At 40.7% G+C, this 14,437-nt stretch overlaps 1 protein-coding gene across 2 annotated transcripts in view; it reads right to left on the bottom strand.

Moving 5' to 3' along the window:
- The window catches only part of TESK2 (testis associated actin remodelling kinase 2), a 161,083-nt gene that overhangs the window by 116,853 nt on the left and 29,793 nt on the right, over positions 1 to 14,437 (bottom strand). The window contains exons 2-3 of one of the 2 annotated variants that reach the window (XM_044001508.1): positions 9,069 to 9,109; positions 6,464 to 6,765 (exon numbers count right to left, since the gene is read on the bottom strand). In XM_044001508.1, coding sequence (XP_043857443.1) covers positions 6,464 to 6,679 — 216 coding nt within the window. In that variant the 5' untranslated portion in view covers positions 6,680 to 6,765; positions 9,069 to 9,109. The remainder of the gene's footprint in view (positions 1 to 6,463; positions 6,766 to 9,068; positions 9,110 to 14,437) is intronic. The other variant, XM_044001507.1, reaches the window with a different exon arrangement.

Raw genomic sequence — 14,437 nt, 5'->3', positions numbered from 1 at the left:
AAGCACTGGCCCTGGAGTCAGGAGGACCTGAGTTCAAATCCGGCCTCAGACACTTAACACTTACTAGCTGTGTGACCCTCGGCAAGTCACTTAACCCCATTGCCCCGCAAAAAAAAAAGAAAAGAAAAAAGAAAAAAGAAACCAAGCACATGCAACGGCAGACATTTCTTCAGTAGCTGTTGGAATAGGTTGACGCAAGGATATAGTTTATGACATGATGGGCGCAATCATTACTCAAGATGCCTTCAGATAAATCGGCCAAAATTTTTTTCCAAAGCAGTTGCTCCTACTTCTAACATGTGACTAACTCTATTTCCTCCAGAAAAGGGGGGGGGGGGGGTTCCACATTCTTCTCCCCAAGACAGTCCAGCTTCTTCAGGTCCCTGTAAACGTGTTGCCATTTACTACAACCTATCATTGATTCCTTTTGCAAAGAAGGCTTCAAGCTGGCTCCAGTATGAATTTCTCCAGCCATTCAGTTAACATGTCAATTCCCAGAATGCTCTACAGAGTGCTAAGTTCCAAATGAAATCAAACAAAAAATCCCCAAACACACTTTTCTTGTTAACCCCTGGCTACCAGTGAAGTGCCCTGCCTGCCTCAGAAGCAATCTAAGGGTTTTAAACTCTTTTATAAAAGATTTTTATCTTTTATTTTTAATTGGATCTCTGGTGCAACATGTAGGTGTTTCTCACCAGGCTAATGATTAATAAGAGCGCATTTTCAAATGAGAGGTCAGAGGAGGCCCTAGGAGAAGCATGGACAAGCAGAGATGGATTCTTGAGAGCTCTCTCTCTCATGCAGAACCTCCAAATAGTACTCTTACAGGCATTTCTCAAGCTACAGATTTATTTGAAAGCTTGTGGGGGTTTTAATGTGAGTCCATTTTTGCAACAATCCATGTACACTGCAAGACTTGGGGTATTTTGAAATCTCTTCCCAACCCCTACATAGGCAAGAAAGAACAAGATACTTGCCACCAAAGGAAGAAAAAACAGGACTTCCTTTTGTAGGTGGAGAAAGTATTGCAATAAAAAAAAAACAAATAATGAAAATGTTTCCTTACTGGTAATAGGCTGTGGCTGACTTACACTCACATTGTCTCTGCAATACTGTACTCAAATATAGATACAATGCCTTTAAAAATGAGGTCCTAACTGGTAGAGGGGAAAGGCACATTATAATAGTAATAACACATTTATATAGTGCTCTAAGTACTATAGTTTATAGCACAATAGTTTATTGACTATTGATGCTTTATGGTTTGCAAAGTACTTTACATTATAGTATTTCATTTGAACCTCACAACTACCCAGTAAGGTAGGTACTCTTATTAGCCCTATTTTACACATGAGGAAACTGAGGCTAAAGATTAAGTGACTTGCCAGGATCACCCATCTAGTCAGGAAGTGACTGAAGCAGGATTCAGGTCTGATTCTTAATTAAGCATTCTGTCTATTAAAATACCTGGGGGGGGGGGGTGGATTCAGGAGGATCTGAGTTCAAATCCAGCCTCAGACACTTGACACTTACTAGCTGTGTGACCCTGAGCAAGTCACTTAACCCTCACTGCCCCACAAAAACAATAAAAATTTAAAAATAAAAAATATATATCAAAATACCTACCTACCTAATAGGGATCACAGGATCTTAGATTTAGAGCCAGAAGGGACTACAGAAATCAAGCATAGTCCCTCACCTTAAAGTTAAGAAAACTAAGGCCCAGAGGGAATAGGTGACTTGATCACATAAAGCAGGCCTCCTTAATCTTTTTCTGCTTCCAACCCCTTTTTACCCAAGACTATAGGCATATAAAATAGGTATACATAACCTTTTACTATTGCCAAATGTTTCACGACCCCCACATTCAGTTACACAACCCAACATGGGGTTGAGACCCACAGGTTAAGAAGCTTGACACAGGGGCAACTAGGTGGCGCAGTGGATAGAGCACCGGCCCCAGAGTCAGGAGTACCTGAGTTCAAATCCGGCCTCAGACACCTAACGCTTACTAGCTGTGTGACCCTGGGCAAGTCACTTAACCCCAATTGCCTCACTAAAAAAAAAAAAAAAGAAGAAGAAGAAGAAGAAGCTGTGACATAGAGAAATCACTAGCAGAGCCAGGATTCAAGCCCCAGACCCCTTATGCCAAATCAAGTGCTGGCTTCTGAGCACAATTCCCAAAGCCCATGAAAACTCCAAATTTCTTCTCACTCTCAGAGCCATGAATGTTTTTGGAGAAATTCTCCATCCCATGTTCAATTTTTCCTACACTATTTATATTTTTTAATTCTGCTTGAAGAGTTCTGATTTCCAACCTAATTTCACTCCTAATCGTTTCTTCTAACCATTTTATTTCTCTTTTGAACCATTGCCATCATCAAATGTTTGGTGATATTAACTGAAAAATGAGTGCTAAAAAAAAAAAAGACAAGGCTGTCAGTGAATTTAAATACAAAAAATACCTGTTTAATTGTTTTCAAAGGTCTAGCCATCTTTCCAGGTACTGAACACAAAGCAGGAGAAGATGTAATTCCTGTCCCTACTCCCAGAGCCTCTAGATTGTTCATCTTCATTTTCTTCCAGATCAAATGAACTTTCAAATCATAACTAGCCAGTAATATATGGTAGTTAACAAAAAGAGCTGTTTAATACCTGAAGCAAAAGCTGGGGCAGCTAGGTGGCACAGTGGATAATGCACTGGCCGTGGATGCAGGAGGACCTGAGTTCAAAGCCAGCCTCAGACACTTGACACTAACTGTGTGACCCTGGGCAAGTCACTTAACCCTCATTGCCACGCAAAAAAGAAAAGAAAACAATGTTCTAATTACATGATTTTTAAGCTTTCTGATGTTCCTTCGCATCATTAAAAAAACTAGTACATACACACACACACACACACACAAGAGTAGCCAAGTTTCCCCACCCTCAATGAACTATAACCTTTATTAGCAGGTACTGAAAGAGAACTTCATACTCCTGCCATAGAAACTTGTGATACTCCCTTTAGATATGGCTCAGAATTTTCCAGCTATTATTCTCCATCAGCTGCTCTGCATCATTTTGATTCCAAGAGGGAAGGGACAGGGGGAAGAGGGGGAGGGGCCCATCAAATGGGGAACAGCTGAACCAGATATAGTATATGAATGTAACAAAATAAGATTGTGCTGTAAGAAATTATAAAGGTCATGGTTTCAGAAAAAAAAACACAACTTAAATAGCTGGGGGAATATTTAATGTTCATGGCTAGGCCATGTCAATATAATAAAAATTATGACACTACCAAAACTAATTTACACTTTTAATGCTATGCCAATCAAATTACCAAGGGGTTATTTTATAGGATTTGATAAAATAATGACAAAATTCAATTGGAAAAATAAAATATCTAGAATATCTAAGAAAATTATGAAAAAAAGGCCTCAAACTATATTATAAAGCATAAGTCATCAAAGCCATCTGGTATTGGTTAAAAAATAGGGAGAGAAATCAATGAAACAAACTTAAACAAGGGAAAACTGGAAAGCTGTCTGGCAGAAATTAGACTTAGACCAATCCTGAACACTATATTCCACAATATGTTCTAAATAAAGATGTGGCCTTAATGTTATTTTTAAAAATTAGAAGAGAAATAGATGATAAACCTCTATGGATGAGAGATGATTCTTAACCAAACAAGTGATAAAGGCAATTACAAAAGATATAATAATTTTGATTGTTTGAAACTGAAAAGCTTTAACACAGATAAAACTAATGTACCTGGGACAAAAAGGGAAGTAGTAGAATAGAAAAAAATTTGTATCAAATTTCTTTGATAAAAATAAAGATATATAAGCAAATAATAAATATATATATATATGACTAATAGCCATTTCTCAATAAATAAATGATCAAAGGATATGAACAAACAATTCCCAAAAGAACTGCAAAGGATTCAAACCATATAAAAGAATGCTCCAAATCACAAAAAACAAAAGAAATACAAATCAAATCAAAACAACCCTGAGATTTCATGTCACACCCTGCAAATTGGCAAAAACAACCAAAAATGGCAACAGTCCATGTTAGAGGTATTTGGAGAAGAGAGGCACACTGACACATTATTGGAGGAGCTGTAAAATAGGACAAAAATTTTGGAAAGCAATTTGGAATCACACAAAAAAATTACTCAAAAGTCCATATCTTTTGAACCACAGACTCCATTACTGTGCTTATACCCCTAGGGAAACCATTGAAAAGAAGAAAACCCCAGGGTTAGCTAGGTGGTATAATAGATAAAGCACCTGCCCTGGAATCAGGAGGACCTGAGTTCAAATCCAGACTTAGACACTTGACACTTACTTAGCTGTGTGACCCTGGGCAAGTCACTTAACCCTCACTGCCCTGCAAAAAAAAAAGAAGAAGAAGAAAATCCCTCTATGCTCCTAAATATTTATAGCAGCACTTTCTATGATAGCTAAGAAATGGAAACAAAGTAGATGCCCATCAACTGAGGAATAGTTAAACAAATTAACAGTAGATAGAGCACTGGACCTAGAGTCAAGAAGTTTCATCTTCCTAAGTTCAAACTGGGCCTCAGACTAGCTGTGTTAACCTAGGCTAGTCATTTAACACTATTTGCCTCGGTTTCCTCATCTGTAAAATAACCTGGAGAAGGAAATGGCAAAGCACTCCAGAATCTTTGCCAAGAAAACCCCAGTATTCCTGTTTCCAACTTAAAGACTAAATCCAGAAATAGTCATGACACACAGATGGAAGCCACTCAAAGTTTGTTCTTGTAGCCCTTTATAGGGCAACAGCACTGATGGGAAATGTAATTTTCTCCAGCTAGAAGGAAGGACTGAAGGATCATGAGGGGCCAAAGTCATACTTGTTGCAGAGAAACCCAGGGGTTTAAGAGCACACCAGCCAACTACGAGGAAGAGCACTGTTACCCCAAACTAACTACAATCATAGTCAGCTGGAGTTCTGTCTGGCTCACTGACCCACTGAAGGAGAGATTTCCCAGAACAGAATTTATCTAAGACAGAGAGAATGAATTTATCCCTTCTTCACTAACTCCCCTCCTCTGCCTAGAAAAGTGGCATCTCCCTAATCCACTGTTGATGGAGGTGTGAACTGATCCAACCATTCTGGAGAGAAATTTGGAACTATGCCCAAAGGGCTATGGGACTGTGCATACCCTTTGATCTAGCAATGCCACTGCATGGTTTATATCCCAAAGACATCCAAAAAAGGGGGAAAGGACCTATTGTACAAAAATATTTATAGCAGCTCTTTTTGTGGTGGCTAAGAATTGGAAATCAAAGGAATGTCCATCAACTGGGGAACAGCTAAACAAGCTATAGTATATGATTGTAATTTAATATTATTGTGCTATATAAGAAATGACAAGTGGATTTCAGAAAGGCCTAGACTTAAACTGATGTATAGTGAAGTGAGAAAAAAACAGGACAATGCACAGTGACAGCAATATTGTTCAATGAAGAACCATGACTGACTTAGCTGTTCTCAGCAATACAATAATGATCCAAGACAATCCCAAAGGACTAACGATGAAACATACTATCTACCTCCAAAGAAAGAACTCATATTGATAGAACACAGACCAAAGCATGCTGCTTTTCACTTTCTTTCATTTTTTCTTTTTCCAGTTTTTTTATAGAAAATGACTAATATGGTAATGTTTTACATAAGTGTACATGTATAACCCATATCTGATTACTTACCACCTCAGGGAGAGGGGACAGAAGGTAGGGAAGAAGGGATAAAAATTGGAACCCAAAACTATAAAAATGTTTATTACTTAAAAAAAAATTTTTAAACCAAAAGAAAAAAAGAGAGGGGCTTCACTCTTATATAAGTACATATGAACACTGTATGTCCTGATACATTATATGTCCTAAGTTCATCTACATATTGATTCATCAAGCTCTTAGTGCCCATTTTATGCCCTCGTACTCAACCCAAATTTCTCCACTGGCAATCCCATTCACACTCAGGACTTACCTGCACTAGTATTCTGGATGTCTCATAATAGCAGTTATAAAAGTAAAACAGGTCAAATGATCAATTCTGCCTCTTGCTTCTTTTCTCTAATCCCCATCGTTTTCCAAAAATAAATGACATGTCATTAAGAATGAGTCTTGAGGGGCAGCTAGGTGGCACAGTGGATAGAGCACCGGCCCTGGATTCAGGAGGACCTGAGTTCAAATCCGAACTCAAGACACTTGATACTTACTAGCTGTGTGACCCTGGGCAAGTCACTTAACCCCAATTGCCTCACCAAAAAAAAAAAAAAATGAGTCTTGAACTTATTTCTCAGTAGCTACAGTAGCCACACTAATCAAAGCCCCCACCAGCTAAGAGCAAATGGAAAAGTATCAAAAGGAAAATCTGTCTCCCTTTTGCAATGATGCTGCTCAGCAGAATGCTTGAGATGAAATTACAGATGCTCACTCACCTTGAACACTTCAGAGAAGAAGCCAGACCCAATCTTTTCCCGGGTAAAGTCATCTAAACGTGTAAGTCTAGAAAAGGCACTTATGAGAGCTCGATATGAAGATGGCCATACTCTTCCCATCTGGGCCACATCCCCTCCAGTGCCCCCTTCCAAATCTTCCAGACGCTCTAAGCGGGGAGGAAATCCTGCAATGGAATTCCGTTTGCTTCGATCCATAGTCTCAACAATCACTTGTTTCGTCTTATAAGAAAGGACTCTTCACATCTTAAATTCTTGCAAAGTTTTTCTATCCTGGTTTGACACTAAAACAAAAAAGAAAACAACTTTTAGCAGTCCCATAAATAAATATTATCTGAACCCTAAACTCTCAAAGTACACACAGATTGCCTTGCAGAGTCCGGCTCCCTTCCAAGTATAAAAGCAAGACTTCATAATCTCTAACTTGCAAATATACCAGCACTATTTGAAAACCCAAAACACAACCAGTAAGTCATCGAGGATGTATTAAGCACTTACCATGTGCCAGACATCGTGCTAAGCACCAGGCTACAAGTAGGTACATGTTCTAATAGGCCAGGCAACACGGTAATTTCAGAAGGGAATGTACAAGTGGGACAAGACCTCCTGTACAAGGGAGCCCCTAAGCTGAGTTATGAAGGAGTTCAGGGATTCTAAGGGGCAGAGACAAAGAGGTAGAATACTCCAATCATGAAAGAATGTTAGTACCAAGGCAAAGAATTGGGAGAGGGAGGGTCACGTGTAAGAAAACAGCAGCGAGGCCAGGGCAGCTGGATTATAAAGTCCATGGAAGGGACTCAAGTGTAAAATGTCTTGGAAGCTACACGGGAAGCAAGCTGTGAGTGGCAGAGCAGAGGGCTTCCTGTGTGAGCCCCAAGTTAAGAGAGTAGGAAGCCCCTGGAGAGGGAGACACAGTTAGACCTTCACTGTAGGAAAATCCCTCTAGAAATGCAGGGGAGGCTAGATGGGTAAAGGGAAAGACTAAAATGGAGACCAAGAGAATCCAACATCTATTCCAAGAAGCTGAAACAAAGACTTCAAAAGTATATTCCAGGGCAGCTAGGTGGCGCAGTGGATAAAGCACCAGCCCTGGATTCAGGAGGACCTGAGTTCAAATCCGACCTCAGACACTTCACAAGTACTAGCCTGTGTGACCCTGGGCAAGTCACTTAACCCCAGTTGCACCACCAAAACCAATCCGGCCTCAGACACCTGACACTTACTAGCTGTGTGATCCTGGGCAAGTCACTTAACCCTCATTGCCCCACAAAAAAAAAAAAATATATATATATATATATATATATATATATATATATATATATATATATATATATATATATATATTCCATCCATTCAGCACTGTTCAGATACTGAGTCAGGCACCATAAGGAGGATGAGGTAGAGTTTCTTTTGTAAAGAGCTTATAAGCCACATTCACAAATAATCCTCCTTGACTCTAGGATTCCCAAAATGTGGGCACCCGGCTCTCTGCCTCTCCTTTGCATCACCTTATGGCCAAATTTCTGGTGCAAACTCTCTTTCCTTAGAAAGGCTGGTCCCCAAGCAGCAGTCATAAGCTCCATCCCCAGCTCTATACTGAAGGCTGGCAGAACCGAACCCAGATCATGCTCCTTTGGCAAAGCCTGCAAGAACCCAGGGTCAAAGCGATGACACAAGAAGAAATCAAAGTAAGCCTTCAACAGAGGTATGCAAATACCTCTAAAATCTAACATTTTAAAATTTAATATCATTTACCTTTGGATTTTTTTAACCAGAAAAATACTAGCACATTATATATTTCATACCATATAGAAGAAAAGTTTTTAAAAGTGCCAAATAACCTGAGGAAGAAGATTATATTCTTTTTACACAGGAACCCACTGGACTGTGAGCTTGTTGAGAGCAAAAACTGGTTTTTGTCTTTCTTTTCTCCCCAGTGCTTAGTACAGTGCCTGGCATACAGTAGGCACTTAATAAATGCTTGTTGACTGAATGAATGAATCAAAGAACCATAGAATCATAGATCATAAGATCAGAGATTCAGAGTTGAACAAAGGGCCTTAAAAGCCATTGAGTCCTACCTCCCATTTTAAACTGAGAAAACTGAGGCTGAAAGAAAACAAATAACTTGCCCAGGCAGCTAGTTAAGTGTCTGAGGAAGGATTTGAACACAGGCCTTCCTGACTCCACGTACGGCATCCCATCCACTGTGGGCAAACCTACTCTGTGAACAACTAGGCTGAGCAGAGGGGTTACAAATCGCAATGTGTCAGGCAGTAAGGGGATAAAGCCTAGAACAGCTGGGACATCAGAGGATGTTTTGTGAAAAAGCATCTGAGCAGCCACTTCAGGGATGTTAATTTCATTGGCAAAGCTGGTGTAAAAATTAAATTAGTGGAAGAGGGGAAGTATAAGCAAAGGACAGAGGCAAAGACCAGGCAGATTTGAGGAATGGGAAATAGTCTGGTTGAAGGGGATTTTAGAATACAAGGTAAAGGGGGCAGCTAGGTGGCTCAGTGGAGAAAGCACCGGCCCTGGATTCAGGAGTACCTGAGTTGAAATCTGGCCTCAGACACTTGACACTTACTAGCTGTGTGATCCTGGGCAAGTCACTTAACCCTCATTGCCCTGCCAAAAAAAAAAAAGAAAGAAAGAAAGAAATGAAGGTGACATAAAAACTAAACATATCAATAAAAACATTTAAAAAAAAAAGAATACAAGGTAAAGCTGGAAAGCTAGGTCAGAATAAGATTGCAAAGGATTCTAAACATGAGGTTAGAAAGCATGCATATGACAAAGCAGGCCATGCCTGGAGAACCACTGAGAGTTTGGGTCTTTACTAGTAAAATCTCTTTATAAGGGATAATAAAGTACATTTTACAATTAGGATTGGGCTTATATTTCCCAACAGAATTTAAAATTCTTTAAAAAAAAAAATGGGAGGGGCAGCTAGGTGGCCCAGTGGATAAAGCACCAGCCCTGGATTCAGGAGGACCTGAGTTCAAATCTGGCCTCAGACACTTGACATTTACTAGCTGCGTGACCCTGGGCAAGTCACTTAATCCTCTTTGCCCCACACAAAAAAAAAAAAGTTGAAAAAAAAAAAAAACGAGAGGGGGCAGCTAGGTGGTGCAGTGGATAGAGCACCAGCTCTGGAGTCAGGAGTACCTGGGTTCAGGTCCAGCCTCAGACACTTAACGCTTACTAGCTGTGTGACCCTGGGCAAGTCACTTAACCCCAATTGCCTCACTAAAAAAAAAAAAAATTAGAGTAGGGTCAGTGAAGATAACCAGATTAGAAAATATTCCTGAGGAATGCAAGAGACTAGAGGAGTCAACAGGAAAGACAAGACAAAAGAAAAAGGTAGGAGCTAGCTATAAATTGAGTGAGGACTGAAAAAGAAGGTAATAAAACTTTGGCTATTAAGTATGAGGGCAAAATAAAGGGTGTAGTTACAACTGAAAAAGAATCTGAAATTCAGTTACATTTTTACATTTTCTGATTATCAATCAGAAAGCATTTATTAATCAACTATTGGGTGCCAGAAACTGTGCTTGGTCTGGGGACACAAAGACAAAGCGAAACTGTCCCTGAAAGAGATAATACTCTAATGCAGGAGACAAATGAACATCTGTAAGTATATGCAAAACAGATATAATATCACTCTCAGCAGGATGGGGAGAGGTAGCATCACCAAGGCCCTCATTCAGCACCTGAGCTGAATTTTGAAAGGGACAGAGATGGCAAGGAGATTACATTTCAGACACAAAGACAGGAGATGAAATGCCATGTGTAAAAAACAGCGAGAACGGCAGCTAGGTTGGTTTTGTGTTGTTGTTGTTTAGTTGTTTTAGTCATGTCTGACTCTTCATGAACCCATATGGGGTTTTCTTGGCAAAGATACTGGAGTGATTTGCAATTTCCTTCTCTAGCTCACTTTACAGATGAGGAAACTGAGGCAAACAGGGTGAAGTGACTTGCCCAAGGTCACACAGCTAGTAAGAGTCTGAGGCCAGATTTGAACTCAGGTCTTTCTGACTCCAGCCCTGGCACTCTATACACTGTGCCACCTAGCATAGGTTGGTTGGGCCATAAAGCATATGGAGAGAGTAGACAGTAATAAGGCTGAAAAGATCTGAGGGGACAAGTTGCAAAGAAATCTGAATGCCAAGCAGAGGAGCTTGCATTCATTCCTAAGGATCATAAGAAGCCACAGGAAATTATTACAGTGCAGGTAGTATCAAAATCACTTTGTCAGCTGCGTGGAGGATGCACTGGAATATGTTAAGACATGTAATGGAAAGAAAGACCAGTGAGAAGGCTGCTGCAATTGAACATTCAAGAGATTATGGAGTCCTGAACTAGGGTGGTGGCTGTGTGAGCAGAGGGAAGAGCACCTCTATGAGAGATGCTTTCTACTTGGGAAAAAGATTTGACCAATGGTCAAATAAAGTGAGATAAGAGCATCTAAGTCTGGGTGATCAAACAAATAGTGGGTGGTATCCTCGACAAAACTAGGCAAGTTTGAAAAAGAGGTGGCTTTTGAGAAAGAGAATCTGAATTCTGTTGGGGATGTGGTGAGTTTGCTATGTCTATGGGATATCCACTTTGAAATCTAGCAAACAGATGATAATGTGGAATTGAAGCTCAGAAGCTATCTGGGAATCATTTGCATATTGATGATAATTAAACCCACAAAAATCGATGAAGTCATCAAGTGAGAGAGTACAGAGAAAAATGAGAAGAGAGCCGAGGATGGTCTTGGGGTAGCTCCACAGTCAGAAAGCATAACATGCTCAGTAATATGGAAAAGGAGACAAAGAAGTAATGGTAGCGACTGATTAAATAAAGAGAGAGAAGTGTCCCTAAGAAGAAATACCCAAATGGGAAAGGTACTTAGCTGTGTCAAAGAAGTCACAACAAATGAGAACTAGAAAAAGGCCATTAGAGTTGGCAATGAAGAGGTCACTGGGGAAGCAGAATGGACAAATGTGGACCAAGAACACAAAGGCTATCATCCCACCATCAAGAAAGACAAAGAGACTCCAGAAAGTGTGTGTGTGTTGAGGGGAGAGTCTATCAAAAATAACACAAAACTAAAAAGGCAGAAGATAATTTAAGCTCACCAACTGCAATCTCAGTTCATGTTGCTGCCTAGTCCTGGAATTTCTTCTCCATATCTTTCCACCTTACAAATTCCTACAGAGCCTATAAAGTCGAATTCATCTGTGCTCCCTTCAATGGGCAAAGGCATAGAGAGAGAAACAGGAGGAATCGAGGTGACATGAAAACATAAAGAAATCAATAAAAAAATTTTTTTGAAAGGAGGGGACGAGACCATGGATAACTTTGGAAAAAACGATTTCATATAAGTCAATAGCTGATGGGGATGGATCTAATGAAAGGTTTTTAAGGATGAGGGAAACTTCCATGTGCTTGTAGGCAATATGGAAGGAACCAGTACATAGGAAGAGACATGTGGTAAAAAGTTTTAATAGTCGGTTAGATAATGGAGAGACGCCAGTTTTTTTTAGGACCACCCTTTTGGGGAGGAGACCAACAGCATGAGCTACGCACACCAGTCCGCCTGCGACGCAGGCCAGATTGCCTGCTGAGCACTCGACTTCTGGGGTGCGAGCTTAAAAGGCAAGGAGAGAACAGAAGTGGGGCCATTTTTTTCCTGCTCCGCTGGTCTCCTGGCTGCACTGCACAGACGCGGACTGGAGTTTGACTTGGCCCGGCTCTAGGTTAACAGCACTCACTTGACTCGGTCTCTCGCCCCAAAGGTGGCCTTCCGCTTTTGGTGAGTTTTATAAGGAATATAGACTAAGCCTAGACTTAAGACGATTTGTATTATATTTCTACTTTCCTATCCTTCTAATCAATATCACCTTGTGACTACCATACAATAAAAACTCTATCTAGAAAACCAGAAGCTTCTTCCATTTACTAGTCTGGGAGATAAATTAAGGGAAAGGTTAAGTAGGGGAGATTTATGATCTAATATCCAATTTTAATCTCACAGACAGAAGATTAGAGAGAGAAGAATAATAGGATCACTAGTATATGCAAAACCATCAGGGAAGGGTCGGGGGTATATAAGGAGCTCAGGGAGGACTAGCACCTCCAGTGTGAGGGCCTGCCAAGCCCTTTTCAGGGCTGTTCATCCACCTTTGATGTCCACCTTTCACTCAACTCTCACCTGTGGCTCCAAGAAGCTCTAGCAGGTGCCTGGTAAAACTGTCTCAGCAAACAGGCTAAACCAGGCTGAGGGTGACCAACAAGCCTCAAACCCATAGGTGAGTTAGGGCAATGTCCACCTCAAACACGTAAAGGTTTCCCTGGAAGACTGGACAGATGAGAACAATTTGTTCCAAGAGCCATGAAAGCAGCTGAACCAGACACTATGGGAAAAGCTTAGAGCTTGGTCAAATGTGGAAAACACCAAGAGCATCCACCGTATCTGAGACCACGCCAGTCATACTGACTTTTTGTCTTGCCACTAGACTCTGATGACGCTGGAAAGGAGAGTGAAGCTGACAACTTTGCACAACACTGCCTTACTTAAATCCAATTCATGCACAAATCAAGATATCACTCCATGATGTCACTGTTCCCCTTCGGAAAAAAAGGACAAACAGCAGCAACCATCAACAGTTGGCCTTGTGCATGTGCAGGCCACCTCTTACTTCATTAGAGACAAAAGCAAGGGGAGAAATAGTAAAAGATGTTATCAAAGGGTTGTAAAATGAAAAGGAAGGGCAGCTAGGTGGCCCAGTGGATAAAGCACCAGCCCTGGATTCAGGAGGACCTGAGTTCAAATCCGGCCTCAGACACTTGACACTTACTAGCTGTGTAAGCCTGGGCAAGTCACTTAACCTCCATTGCCCCACAAAAAATAAATAAATAATGAATGAATGAATGAAAAGAGGGAGCTTACAGAGCACAGCCTCCATTTTCTTAATAACTGGAGGACTTAGTTGCACTGGTCTTTTCCTTTTGTGAAGTGAATGTCCCTTGTAGTGATTTCAGTGAGCACTGGAATAGATAGCTCTCTGTGTGTTCTCTCAGGTTAGAGGAGACAAAATTGTTAGTTGTGGCTGGCTATTGGGTTTGTGTTTTCCCACAGGTTAGTGAACTGAGTTGCTAACTCCAGTTCACTTGGTTTGGTTTGAGTCTGTTTCCTGTGTCACTTTCAACATAAACCACTAAAGCTAGCAAAAAACCTGTACAAAAAACTCTGTGCTTCTTGCCAGTGGAGACAACTCACTATAAGGAAGGCACCTCCACAGTCACTTAGTGGAATTTCTGGCTCTAGTTGCCACACATAAACCTTTACTGGTTCTACAATTTCACCATGGACCTAGATCTAAAGGGTATACATGCTTGCTCAAAACGTTAGGTACAGGGCTGTGATGCCAGGATGGCAGAGTAAAGGCAGGGACTGAGCTCTCCCAAATTACCCTCCAAACAACTTTAAAATAGCACTTCACAATGAATTCTGGAGTGGCAAAATGGACAGGGTAAATTAATCATATAAAAGAGCTGCAAAAGAGGTTTTATAGTGGAGGGGGAAATGGGATAAAGGGTGTAAGGGTGGTAGGCAAATGCTTGAGCCTCACTCTCATCTGACTGGCTCAAAGAGGGAGTAATATACATACTCGGTTGGGTACAGAAATCTATATTCACCTACAGGGAAGTAGTGGAATAAAAGGGAGTAAAAAAAAGAGGATGAGGGCAGCTAGGTGGATAAAGCACCCGCCCTGGATTCAGGAGGACCTGAGTTCAAATCTGGCCTCAGACCCTTGACACTTACTAGCTGTGAGACCCTGGGCAAGTCACTTAACCCTCACTGCCCCACCAAAAAAAAAAAAAAAGAAAGAAAAGAAAAGAAAAGGACCTATATGGACAAAAATATCTATAGAAGCTTTTTGTGGTGGCAAAAAATTGGAAATT

This window comes from Dromiciops gliroides, chromosome 4 (genome assembly GCF_019393635.1).
Source record: "Dromiciops gliroides isolate mDroGli1 chromosome 4, mDroGli1.pri, whole genome shotgun sequence".
Lineage (NCBI taxonomy): Eukaryota > Metazoa > Chordata > Mammalia > Microbiotheria > Microbiotheriidae > Dromiciops > Dromiciops gliroides.
This window is presented reverse-complemented; position numbering and strand designations above follow the sequence as displayed.